At 34.7% G+C, this 14177-nt stretch overlaps 1 protein-coding gene across 1 annotated transcript; it reads left to right on the top strand.

Annotated features, from left to right (window-relative positions):
* The first annotated feature begins 226 nt into the window (after window positions 1–226).
* Window positions 227–14149, top strand: LOC109034060 (uncharacterized). Its single transcript, XM_019046994.2, has 8 exons — window positions 227–586; window positions 1684–1872; window positions 2997–3284; window positions 4147–4452; window positions 5090–5392; window positions 6659–6984; window positions 8445–8619; window positions 9469–14149. The coding sequence occupies exons 2-8, from the start codon at window positions 1698–1700 to the stop codon at window positions 9681–9683; spliced, it is 1788 nt and encodes a 595-aa protein (XP_018902539.1). The 5' UTR covers window positions 227–586; window positions 1684–1697; the 3' UTR covers window positions 9684–14149.
* The last annotated feature ends 28 nt before the right edge of the window (window positions 14150–14177 follow it).

Below are 14177 nucleotides of genomic sequence, written 5' to 3' on the forward strand. Positions count from 1 at the left end.
TTCCAAAAAATTTACAGCGTTCCCAAATTGAATGCACAATGAATCGAAGGATGGGCAAATGACTCGTCTTCACTCAATAATGAGCTTCATATCCGCCAATCCGAGGAGCAGATTACAGGTATTACATGACGTAGCTTACTCGTCTCAGACATTGCCTGTCCGACGTATGTTACTTCTTCGACCATGGGTTAATCAGTCCGCAAAAAATTCGCTTGTTATTATCAATTGCATAGAATAATAAGGCTACGTTTATTATTCTATGTCAATTGTGATAAGGCAGATAAGGATAAGATAAACTATGATTATATTTCTGAGTTGCGAAAATTGAAAGCTGTTTCAAATATCTTAGTGCTCTTTCTGCAGAACTTTGAAAGGACATTCGTGGTCAGATTACTACCGATGTTTTCGTATATCAATATCATTTAAATTTATTGCAATACTTAAACATGAAAGCATTTTTTCATCTTTTTTACAGCAGTTTACATGATCTAGTGAAAGTCGGTGCTTAAAGCTCACTCACTTGCATCCATGCTTATTCTCGAGAGATATTATCTTCCTTTTTTTATTCTTTTGCTGACCCATCTTCGTAAGTATGCTGTGTTCACAACTGATTCTGAAAAAACGCTATATTACATAGGCACTCCTCGTTATCATTTGTCCATTTGAGTTCTTTCCGAAGCTGTAAGCTTTTCACCGCAAAATGGAGCAAAAAAAATTCGAAGAAGCCAAGATACTTCTATTGTAATTGAGCATTATCTGTTAAAACAAATGTTTTACTGTTCAAAGACAATCATTTGTAGAAGCTCTCAAGTCAGTCTGTGCTATCTTTGCTTAGACTAAGCACAGACCAGCACTAAGCAGCTTAGTGTAAGCATGAGAGTGTAAATTTCATACGATTCCAGGTGCAATCCAGTTTTACACTGTAGCTAGATAGATGATTTGAAAATGAAATATTATCCGTTACTTGAAAGAAAAGTTCAGTGCTTACTTACATTGGAGTATCATCCCTACTTACAAGTCAAGAAATTTCAATGTCCATTTAAAATAATGTTCCCGGCCTTTCATTTACCTACAATTACAAAACCCAACAGACACAAGTCCAAAGCACACTTCCTATAATTCAGAGGATTAATTTGATAGTTACTTATGAATATCGACGATGTAAGTCCGCAATCACATATCTCGTTTGCGGTGTCTGAAAATCTCCGCCTCCATGTTATTTTTTTAAAGGAGGAAAATTTGACATCATTCCTTGAAATTTTTGCAGAATTTTTTTAGCGCAGAGTAGAAAAATCTTGGCAGTTTCATAGAATTGCTGTTGAGTAGTTCCATTTGAAGAATAAGATATGACAGGTAGTCTGTGACGCCGCAAACCGAGTCATATGATCGCTGACTTATACACCGTCGATATATGAGTCATTAACTTAAATGATGCGCTAGTCAGATGCAAGAGCAACCTCTGTTTCTTCTCTCTTGCCTCTTAAGTATGCAGCTTGTTTCCATTTTCCTGGCTGTCACAAGCCTACTACCCAGATCTACTGGTGAGGAGCCTGCAGTCTCTCTGCTCAACGAATATTTTGCTGTACTTGCTTAATCCTTTAGCTGTATTTTAATTGAAACTGTATCGTGATTTTTAAATGTGGAAAAAGAATTCTGTTTACCATATGTTTTTCATAACTGCAGGCTAATTCAGTGTGATGTCAAGAGCTACTCCAGGCATAGATGCAAAGTACAAGTTGATACCTCAAGCATACAGCGATTCTGAATTATCAGAAGAAGAAATACAAAGCATTATTCAAACCCATGGATTTCAAATTATATTGAAAAATCGTATTCGTCTAGATGACACAAGCTCTTTGGATCAGGAAAATGGTAAAAGTTTTCGTTTTATTTTCCAGTTTACTGTTACCAGAATAAAGACCTTTGAGTTACACGGTGACAGCTGTTTTCTACAGCTTTTTTAATTGTGGATAGTAAGTTAAAGAAAACATGATGTTGAAAACACGGTTCATTCCCAATCTTAACTAGAAAATGAGAAATATTTAATTCATGTATATATGCGTATGTTAAGGTGATTTGACAGTTGCCATTTTTTGTGTCACAGCGACGTGCGATATATCGCATCAATCCGTTCCATTATTTCAGTAACTTGTCATTTTTTTTCGAATTTTGAGATGGCACTTCTATTTTGATGAGACTAAAGAATTCACTTACCTAATTTGACAAAGAAATTCAACGTATTAAAGGCAGGGTTTTTTCAGAGGAAAAATATCGCATTCGATTGCAGTTTCGATATCAGGATCGAATGTGATATTTTTCTTCTAAAAAAAAAAAAAAAAAAAAACCCTGCCTTCATTACGTTGAATTTCTTTGTCAAATTTGGTACATGAATTCTTTAGTCTCTTGACAACAGAAGTGCGATCTCAAAATTCGAAAAAAATGACAAGTAGCTGAAATTATGGAACAAATTGATGCGACATATCATACATCCCTCTGACACAAAAAATGGCAGCCGTCGAATTACCTTAAATGACCTTTTAACAAAGAAGTCTTTAATTATGAGACGCAGTATGATCATTACCACTGAAGCTGATACCAGCCTTATTTTTCAATAGATCTGATCGACCTCATACAGACAAATATGAATGATCTGAATAGATAGATAAACTTCCTAAGTGCAGGTCTTTCCACAATATTTTTTTTTTAGTTCTTGATGTTTAAATACTAATGTTTCTTCAGTTCTGAAATACTGCAAAGTGGAATTAATCTGTTTGGAAACAAAACTTCTCGATTCCAAACTGTTCCCACTCTTCGACTCCTTAAGAATAACCCTATGACTTGAGGGTTTACATTTGAATGTCCAAAGTTTTTACTCCATAGTCTCCTGAGGTTGTTGGGACTGTTTAGATGCGTTGAGAAAACGTACTAACAGTGTAGGGTAAGTTTATTTTGACCATGTACCTTTATCTAATTTGAACATTTTTTATCTTTTATAGGGACTTTGAAAACTAACTACCAGCCCTTGGAGTCAATGGAAAGGTCGCAGAATACGCGCACATCCTCAACATCAACAAAAACTCAACCAGGAGGGTCCCCAAAAAATGAACTATATTACGTAAAGCCTATGTCAAATTTGCGGAAAATAGCTTTTATCTCCTCCATATTTATTTGCATAAGTACAGTTATAATATTTCTATGGATTGTCCCTTGTGGTATCGAAACTTGTCCAGCAAAACTGCAATTACTTTCAACGACCTCGTGGGAAAAACTCCTGATTGATCTCGGTAAGCTTTGACTCTAAACCTTATCGTTCTGTCTATAAATTAATGTGGTCCTTGTTTTGGACTTCTGAGGACTGCAAACTCTGCCCCCCTCAAAAAATGCTGTTGAGTCAAAAATGAAGAAGGAAGAAAATAAATTCAAAGCTTTATCATTTCAATCTGTCCTGAACAGGTTTTAAAGTTAAACCGTGAGGAGGTTCACTTTGTGAATGTAGAGGCCTCTATTGGTTGGGCTTGTTGCACAAGGTTTGAATATGTGCTGCTTAAAATCTGAAAATTAGTCCACAGACACAACTTTTTATACCCTCACATATTTAGTTTAGTTTCCTCCCTACAGTTTCACAAATACCCTTTTCTTCATTTTAATGCTGCCACAGTCACAGTTTTTGACGTGTAATAGTCACATCCGTCCCTTGCCAATTTGGAACGTCTTGGAAGGAATGAAATTGTGCTGTCAAAAATGTATAATATCGTGTTTAAATGGAACTCTAGATATCTTCACACAGTTTTCTCAGATGTATCCTAAAATTTTCAAAAACAACTTATGCTGCTATAAATCTGAAAATTAGTCTGCAGCTTCAACTTTTATATTTTCAGATGATTCGAGTATAGTTGATACAGATACTTGTAGCAGAAAATAAAGGTACATGGGGGATAGAATTTTTCATTATTATGACATTTTTCCAGTAAATCAAGACTCCCAAACTTTCAAAAAAGTTTGGAAGACCAAGAAAATATTTCCTGAAATCCTCAAGAAGTTTCTAAAAGCCCTTCATTTCGTGTTGGATAACTGTTGAGAACTGTGTCAGTACTGAATTAATTTTTCACTACCTATTTTAAGAAAAAAATGTCCTTATCGTTTCAGAGATCAAAGGAGCCATCACCATAATCGAAGGTTCCTGGGATAGGGACCAAAATTTATTGTTTATGTTACGAGGCTCTTTATGGAAGAAGTTACACGTTCCATTAAGAGGAGATAATTTTCCACCCCAAGGTGGAGGATTAGTCTCTTTAATTAGTTCAAATGGTGCTCTAGCTTGGCCAAGCTATCGAAGGTTGAATAATCCTCCCACGGACATAGATTGTGCCCTAATTGACACTGATAATGACGGTGTCAATGAATGCATTGTCACTGGGAAGGCTTTTATCGCTGCTGTTTCACCGATTAAAGGTTAGTTTTTTGTATCATACATTTTTCCATCTAATCAATTGAACATCTGTTTGATCCGGGTAAAGATTATTGTAAGTTACAAGAACAAAATGGTTTTAGACTTTTCATAATGCTGAAATATAATTTATAATACATTCTTTTTTTTACTTTATAAAGTATCATCTTTAACATCCAATGCTGGATTATTTAATTTTCTTGCAAGATCTATTATGATTATTCTTTTTCACATTTATTTTATCCTTTTAAATGACAATATATTTTAAGAACCTCACACGAAAGATGACAAAGCCATTAGCAACATTAAGAAGCAAGTAGAAGAATTAAGATTGCCTTACCGAAGGTGATGTTTAGACAAGAAATAATCTTCATTTAGCCGGTTATTAGAATGCACTCGCTAAATTTAAGTATCTGAATCAGATGGGAATGTTAATTTGAATTTAGAGCTGGAAACTCAATTTGGAAAGTGCGTTCTCTGCGGTGCATTCAAGTGATGAAAATTGACAACGTTGCAACAATATTCCAACTTAAAGAAACGTCTCAAGTTGTTTCAGAAATTTATGAAACTCCATAATTTTCCTTAACATTTTTCCCTCCCAATTTTTCTTTGCGTCAATCATTTTTTTTATTTGTATTTCAGGTGAGACAAAGTGGCGATACCCATCTTTATCTACCCTTTACCAAAGTAAAGACATTGATTTTGAATTTCCTGTGATATTACCCGATTTGAATGGTGACAAAGTGCCGGAACTGGCCACAATTAGCTGTGATAATCAATCATCAACCACTGATAACCATAACAAATATCAACTGTTAATCATTTCAGGGTCTGATGGTTCTGTGAAATTAATAGAAAACAAAGATTGTGTGGAAATGAGTAATCTAGGCTTTGATTTATCTCAAATCACATTATTATATGTTTGTAAATTGAATTCAAACGATGGTAAGTACTTTTCAATTTTATCATCATGTCCTTTTAAACATTGTATAACCATTTTTGACTTTAATCAAACTATTAAATTATGGGGGTTGCACCAAAAGTAAGTTCCATCGTCTCATTTCTTAGGGTGCAAAATCTCTCAAGCCTCCACGTTTTCACGCATCTATCCGCTGGCTTTTCACATTTTTCTTATTGACTCTTTAAAAAATTTCCCTCATATCTCATAAGCGAGGACGTTTTTCTTCTAAGTTCCTTTTATTTTTCCTTTTGACTCCCCTAAAAAACATCCCTCCCTCCACATTTACAAGAGCCTTTCCACATTTTCATGCGCCTGCCCAATCAGGTGATCAAGCATTTTCTGAAGATCAAGCTGCTTATTTCTCCGAACGTATTAACAATAAATGACTGCGGTAAAGAACAGTGTTTCTGTCATACTCTCAGCTTGCCAACAAGGTAAAGTAATCAGGAATCGGCCCACTGGTTCGCTAAAAAAGTCCATTTTACCGGGGAACAGCCCTCGTGCAGGTTCAAAAATTTATCTTCAACATCCACATCAATAATCAGAACAACAACATAAAATCAATGGTCCAGTAAAAGATGAGTTTTAAAGAGCTCACCTAACTTTTGAAAGCAATCTCTTTTTATGTGCAAACTCAATGGATATGAATGCTACAGCTCTCTTGATGTCAGCTGTGAAGAGGTCCTTGTCTTTGATTTTGAAGCCAGGAAAAGAAGATTTTTTTACTTCATCCCCAGTGGTGAACTTACTACCCCCTAGACCAGATTGAAGTTCTGAGAACAGCTGAAAATTACTGGGGTTTACGTCTAGCGGCAATTAAGGAAAGTGCCACTCACCATCCCTGCGTACCATGCAAGGAACCATTTATGGTCCAGCATTGTTATGAACCTTTTTTCTTTGATCAGTGGCATCAATATCTCCATGTTCAGTTTTCCAATGCTGTTGTCTCTTTTCCCATGGTCAGTCTTAAATAGATTAAAATCTAATTTTTTATCTTGTGAACTGAGTTCCTAGGTGAGATCACCCTGTGTGTTAACAAACAAAGATAATCGGTTGAGATATTTTGAATTAATTGAACATCCCTCCTGATATTTTTTAAAAAGACACAACACCCTGCCTGCTCTGATAAAATACATAGAACTCTGTCCCTGCCATCAGCCATTATCCTTACAAATAAGTGAAAACTACTTTCAGCTGTAAAATACATGTTTATAATTGTTTGTTGATCAATTTGCTTTTGTTTACTTTAGAAAAAACCGCAACGTTAAATTTGAGTGATGTGTTCAAATCCACCAATGCCATTAATATTAACAGAAGTTCCTACACACTGAAGCAACACGAACGTATTATTTTTCATAAAAACTACACTGTTGGTGAGCATACTCTGACTGTAGAAAATCATGGAACTCCACCGTTTGATTGTTTCGTGAACATCACAGTAATGGATAGTAAAGGGAAAGTTTTCTGGCGCCATTTTTCTGAACTATCAACCGTGATGATCCCTGTTACCATTCAGTTTAAAAATTCTGTCTCAGGCTTCCTACTGAAAGTTTGGGAGTGGCTACCCTCTTCGCAAGTACGTAATCCGCCAAACTTTGTTTTGTTATTTCTTTGCCTTCTAATTATTCAGTTTTGTCTTTAGACTGACATCTGCTTTTTATATATATTTTAAACTTGAGGTGATCCGATGGACCCCATATTTTATGTCAAAACGACATGCAATATATCGCATCAATTGGTTAAATTTTTCAGCCATTCGTCATTTTTCTCGAATTTTGAGATAGCAATTCTGTTGTCAGGAGACTAAAGAATTCACTTACCAATTTTGACAAACATATTCAATGTGGTATTGGTGTGATTTTATAGAGAGAAAATATGGCATTTGATAACGATATCGAAACTGCATTCGAATGCGATATTTTCTCTCTAAAAAAACCACACCTATACCACATTGAATTTGTTCGTCAAAATTGGTAAGTCAATTCTTTAGACTCCTGACAACAGAATTGGGATCTCAAAATTCAAGGAAAATGACGAGTAGCTGAAAAAATGGAACGAATTGATGTGATCTATCATATGCTGTTCTGACACAAAATATAGTGCCCATCGAATTACCTTAAATTTGTAGTTGCTTTTAGAAGATACCTCAAAATGAACAGTTAATCACTTTAGCAATTACCTTGACAGTATATTTTTGAAAACAGGGAAAAAAGCCCTTATCTAGACAAAGGAATGGTCACCATACCTGTAAATTTAAGTTGAAACATGCTTCAATTTAAAACTAAATCATAACTTAGTTAATGGAAGCTAACCAAGAGTGTAAACTCTTGATCGGTCGCTCAAAATCTTTGTTGTAGTCGCTAATTATATTGTCTTTTATTCAGTATACAAAATTACATTTATTTCTAATTGTAGCTAAAAGTATAATAATATATTTGCAAGATTCCACCTTGGAAGCAACAGAAGATATCCATGGTAGCATTCAGTCAGTGGCATAGTTCAAAATTTTTGGTGCACTGCTTACATAATCAAGACCTTTTCATTTATTATCATCAGCTCTAATGGGCCACTAGACTTGGCCTGTACTAGAAATGAACGTCTTTTGTTTTATTTTTAAAATTCTACGTTAAAAACTATTTTCACTACAGGAAGTAAGAAAATCAACTTTCGAACAAGATATGAACAAGTATTTTCAACATAGATCAAGTGGAAGCTAAATTATACAAATGTCCTCTTTTGTATTTTTGCCTATTTTAATTATAAACTTTTTTATGTATTATGTTTAGAAGTTGATTTCCATACTCCCCGATGGATGATTTGTTTTCTACGTGCGATTTTAAAGAGGGAACATGTCGTGCGCTGCTCTAATTTACACCCAGTCTAGAAGCTCACTATCTGAGTGGTGACTTTGTATAATTTTCCTCTAGTTTTTCTTCCATTGATGTTTCAACAAAAATAAAATCCAAGATTCTATCTATTTGCCTTTTGTAAAGTGAAGATTTTTGTTTTTTCATTCCATGATTTTCATGCTTTCAGGTGGAAGAAACTAGTAAAGACCATTTTGCTGTGCGCAAAGTGAGAGAAAATGTTATACTCATTGTTTTCAACGGAACTGGAAATCTTCATGTAGTTAGTGCGAGTCAAAGTGATATCACACAGTTGTGTTATGCAAAACAGTGCCAGCCAGATCATCAACTGCAAGGACAGTCAAGTAAGTACTCTAATTTCCTTTGTTCAAGGAAGGAAGTTAATGTCTCTGGCATTGTCATGAAATTCCAGATTTTCCTGAAAAAAGAAACGCCCAACAGAGGCACATTGCTCAGTCAATTGGTCAAGTAGGGCTACCACAGGTAGAGTATCCTAGACACCGCTATCATTGCAAGTTGCGATGATAGCGGGCGATATAGCAATGATAGCGATAATGAGCGTGTCTCTACCTGAGGTAAAGTATCCTAGACACCGCTATCATTGCAACAAGCTCAAGAAAAAAAGCAGCTGCCATCGCTATGCGCATTTACCACAATACGTATTCATCATTTCTTTCTTTGCCAACAATTATTTTGTAATTCCCAAGTATTTGTCTGGATTGGATTTTGTAAAACTTTATCTCTGAGGCCTTTACGTTGATTATGCATGAAAAATTTTGCGTGTCGTCATTTAACAACTGTGGAACTTCAAGAGTTTGGTTTAAAATGCAGTATTTTTGGAGCGGAGTGAAGTGTCAGAAAAAACGACTTCCTCATTGAATGAACCTTGCAGACTGTTGGTGAAGCTTTTACCGTTCTTACGCACTATTAGATGAACTAATTATTGACGGTCAAGCCAGATCAAGGATCATTGTCAGAACAAGAAATCTGTTTTGCATTGAAACATTATATGTATAAAATTAAGTATATTTTCAATGAATTTAAGGTTTATGGATCTGTAAAGAATTTGACAAGAGAAATAAAACTGAGTCTTGTAGCCTTGTGATTTAATCTCAAAATTTTATAGTCGTGCTTCACATATTATGACAAATTTGTGTGTTTCGCCCCCTAAAGTCACATGTAACTTTTTTCAGTGTTATTAAGTGATCTCAACCAAGATGGTCTGCAAGAACTGGTTTCGTATCAAGTCACTTTTGTGAATCTGAAAGAAGGAGAGTCAAGTATGGGCTTCCTGAAGAAATCATTAGATTCAGATTGGCAGCTACAGTCAAAAGTACAAGTCATTCATCTCGAAGCAGAACTCCCGAAACTCTATGAAAATAGATCCAATCAACTGACAAGCAAGTAATGCAAGTATTAGAATATTTCAACTTGCTCTGTTTTCCAATGAAATTACTGTTCTTTTACCAAAGATAAAAAGTCTGGAAATGAATATTTCCCTCTGTGATATATCTTCCTATCAGGAATTAGACATTGTTTGAAATTATGTCTCCCTCTTAAGGCACAAAAGTGTACCCTCATTTGTTTCAAATCAGAAGATGAGAATTTGAAATCGTCGTTGAAATTGCATCCTGATGCAGTACCTACATTTTTTGTAGCAAGTATACTTTGAAAAGAGGGTAACAGCATGATAAAATGATTTTCTGAATTTTTTTCCTTTCTGAGATTTGTCTAGATTGTGGCAGGTTTCCCTTTCTCGGCAAAATAGGCTGCTTGCTGAAGTGGAAAAATGATACACCACATATTTCAACGCTATGATAGTCTATCCTTTTTAGCTGGAAAGAACCTTGCATCAAGCTTCTGAACCTTTAACTATCTTTCTATGAAACAAGATAAGATGACACATTAATTTTGCCTCCTTTCAGACTCATTTTCAGAATTTCATCATACTCAAAGAAATTGAGTGATATTCCAAAACATCAACAGTGACACTGCAAAAATGCTCACCTTGGCTGCGTTGTTTCAAAATCTCTGCTCCAATTCAATTTTTTAAAAGTAGACCAATCCAACATCATAGCCATAAGTTCTCATAAAAAGCCCTCACACAGAAAAGAAAAATCGCCAAAATTTTCAAGAAATGACAGTTGGAAGTTTTTTATAGAGAGAATAAAGTGTTACAAGAAGTTTGCAACGCAACAAACCAAGATATGCATTTCCGCAGTTTCACCATTGATACGCAATTTCATGTTAGTAAGTATGAGTTTTTTTGCTGCGGTAAAAACATTTAAAAGACTGATTTTTTTTATCCTGTATGAAAACATGTCCTAATACTGTATTTATCACTAAAAAATACCAATATGTTCGAAGATATAAAACAGCTACCTAGAAATGTTCTGCTTTTTGCTAAATGTTCTTATACAGAGAACAAATTATAGTAGGATAATAAAGGCTGTATATACTTAAGGAAAGTGTGACTCTTAATAGAAGACCATACCTCTCACTTCTGTTTTCTAACTATTTTAAGTGATTTGCAATTTATTTGCCCTAAGTCATGTACCCTTTTTTAAGGGCTAATCGGACTCATGTGTATTTTTCATTTCTATTACTTCTTCTTTATTTTTATGATTTTATTATTTTATTCATTCTTTTCTTTTCTTGTGTTTTTACCTCCTAAATTCCTCGTAATTTATGTTCCTCTCAGGTTTTGTTGTTTTTTTATCGGTATTTTTATTTTTAGTTTTGCCAATTGTCAATTGACGATTGAAAAAGGTCCAACTCTGTCACAGTTGGGGACTTTATAACCTTCAGTCTTCAAGTCAGCAGCCTGATTGTTGATATTTTGTGTTTGTCGGGTAGACATAGATGGCATAAGTGAAAAGGCGGAGTGTGATTGGTTGGCCATGTTTTATCGCTGCTTCATCACACCTTTGTCAGGCGGAATGGACAACGTACTGTTGGAAACTTTTGAGGTGCCTTTAGCTTGTCATGAGTTTCACCCAACATAGGCATGATAAAGCAGCGTTAAAACTTAGCCGACCAATCTTGCTCCGCCTTTTAACCTATTTCATCTTTGTCTACCGGACAAACACAAAATTTCAACGATCAGGCTGCTGGTGTATATGATATTTTTAAGGACCTTATCAAACTAGTTTAAAAGAAAGTTCAGTCATTAGGTTTCAATTACTCTTTGCTGGAGTTAATGGAAGAACGCAATATGGTTTCAACTACGAATTTTTGTACATTAGAATTGATTACTTTCAGATATGTATTAAGTATGCTGAAAGTAAAGAAACTCAAGGAATACGTGAGCATCCGATTACTGTTCGCCTTTTATGTCAATCTTTGGATTTCAAAAAACATGCATTTTTTTTCAAAGTAATTTGAAATTCTTTGATGAATTTCTCAGAACAGATATCAACATCAGATAAATCCAAAACCTATTTTAAAAATGTTCGCACTCACAAGAATTTGATACGTATTCTTGGGCTCCTTTTGCATGACTTTATTTATGCTGACCATCCTTGAAGTTAATTTTTCAAAGGAACCATCGACATTTTAGGAGGGTGAGCCTGACAATGTGTAAATCTTCAGGTTTGTCAGCAACCAATCAGCATTCAGACAACAGCAGTACGCTTTCATTTGATGTTATCCCGCGTTCATGACTTAACCGCTCACCGCCACTTTGAAAAATCAGTTGTAATTTGGGGGAGGGGGGTTCCTTTTGTTGTTAAAAATTTTAAGGACCAACAAACCAGTAGTTACACCATTAATCATGGAAACGTTCGAATTTTCATTTTGAACTCTTAACAGTTTTTTATAAGTGTACTTAGGTAGATGAAGTTGTTTTAATTTGTATCTCTCTCAAACTATATATCTTTATTCATCTTAGAAATCATCAGGAGTGAAATATTTTCAAAGTCCTAAATGTATATATTGTATGACAAAGAGAACAGTTTAAAAAAAAATAAAATGATGCTTTTTAAAAACTGAAGAAAGGGGGAAAATACTTGTGTGGATCAGGTAAAAAAAAAAAAAAAAAAAAAAAAAAAAAAGCTAACAACAAGCAATACAGGATAATATTTTTTATTGAATGCTATTATTTACTACCGAAGGTAGGCAGTGAATATTGACTTTTTTTAAATAAGAAGGTAGCCGACAAGGCGAAGAAAATTTTTGGGCAAGAATTTAACGTTGATGATTTCATTTTGCTCTCTAGTCTTTTTCTGCCTCACCATTTTTATTCTCTTTTTTATTTTTCTCGATTAAGTGTTCCTAATAAATTTCATGTTGATTCTCTTTTAACATGGAGGTTTTGTCTGCATCTTTATTCCTTTTTTACGTGGAATTAGCCCTGAGGTACCTATCAAGATTCTTTCCCCTCTATGTTGGGGAATGCTTCCTGAGACGACCCTCTTTGACTAGAAATTTCAACTTCCTCATTTTCTTGGGTTTTGATGTCTCCTCTTTCTGTAGTATTCTAGGAAATGATGATACATTGTTCACTTAAGTTACTATTTTCATGCTAGCTAATACATTAAGTCTCCTAGTGGTCGATAGTTGAAATTATCTCAGGCTGTGTTGAAAAGATAAGACAGGACAAAACCCTATGTACACGAATATACGAGTATGTATTAATTTTCAATGTCTGGTCGCGCCTCCTTAAATTTCAACAACCAACCCTACTGCAGAGAGACTTCATCATGAATCTGATTTTTAATGCACAGCCTGTCGGTGTGTTTTTTATTAGTCAAAAAATAGTTTGAATGTAAGTGAAGGGGCATTGTAAACTCATTCACGCACAACTGTTCTTCGAAGTTGCTTTAAACTTTTTCTGTTATGGACAGTCCAAATTTATTTTTCATGGAATATTATTTGTTTAATTTGGAGACGACCTCTTCATTTTGGTCTTTCTTTGCTTTTTTTATCCTCATCATTGAACTAAGTTTACCTCATACTTAGGATAGAAAGAACATCCCTATGTGTGACAGGGGTAAACAGTTACTGTGTAAGGAAGGAAAACCCCATTTTTGAGTCAGGCTATGTTAATAAGTGCATATATTCTAGATGTCAGAACGGTAAAATACTTTTTCAAAGTTGTTGAAACTGCAGGAACGCGTATCTCGATTTGTGACGTAGCAGACTTTCTATCCTACACTATTTTTCAAGGTCTTTTCTTGAAATCTTCCTTGATTTTTCTTCTCGGTGGGAAGTATTATCCATGGAAATCTTTAGTAGTAGTGTTGGTTTGTCTTTTTCTGACAAAATAAAATAGGAGTAGAAATTTTGAACCATCTAAACGAAATATTCGTTTCTGCAGTCGCATCATAGACTCCATAATAGCGTACAGTGGATTCGTCATCCAAGGAGTACGTAGCCAGTGAATACCTCCATTTAAATTCATGAAATACTAAATCAAATATTTTTTTCAAAATCATTATTATGTACCCTGTTCTTCACTCAAAGGGGTAAAAATTGAAAAACATATCCATGGAAGCATTCTTGGTATCCTTAAATCATCTCAGATAGTCTAAAATGGCTTACTGAAATGCTATTTGCAAACCTAGTCGATAAATTGCATTCTCGTTTGCTTGGTAGTGAGTGCCTACTACAGTCATCTACCTCTCATTAAAATTAGAGTATAACTAAGTATAAACGCTTATTTTCTCAAAATAATGTCTTGTCTTGCCTACAGGAAAATTTTTTGACAAAGTGAAGTCATAACCATGGTGTCGAGTGATTTTATTTCACTATGACTCGACTTTATCTTATTAGTGTGGATCCAAAAACATGCTTAATATACCCTAAGTACATCTAATTTTTACGGAGCCTTGTCCTCTTGTTCGTAAATCTGTCAGTAAAGAATTTTCAATTCCACACTTGTTGACAAGTTTGTTTTTTTTTT

Source organism: Bemisia tabaci, chromosome 7 (genome assembly GCF_918797505.1).
Source record: "Bemisia tabaci chromosome 7, PGI_BMITA_v3".
Lineage (NCBI taxonomy): Eukaryota > Metazoa > Arthropoda > Insecta > Hemiptera > Aleyrodidae > Bemisia > Bemisia tabaci.

Coding starts and splice junctions, on each gene's coding strand:
- LOC109034060 (XM_019046994.2), top strand. CDS start 1,698: ATGTCAAGAGCTACTCCAGGCATAGATGCAAAGTACAAGTTGATACCT. Junction 1,873..2,996: donor CTCTTTGGATCAGGAAAATG/GTAAAAGTTTTC, acceptor TATCTTTTATAG/GGACTTTGAAAACTAACTAC. Junction 5,393..6,658: donor TAAATTGAATTCAAACGATG/GTAAGTACTTTT, acceptor TGTTTACTTTAG/AAAAAACCGCAACGTTAAAT.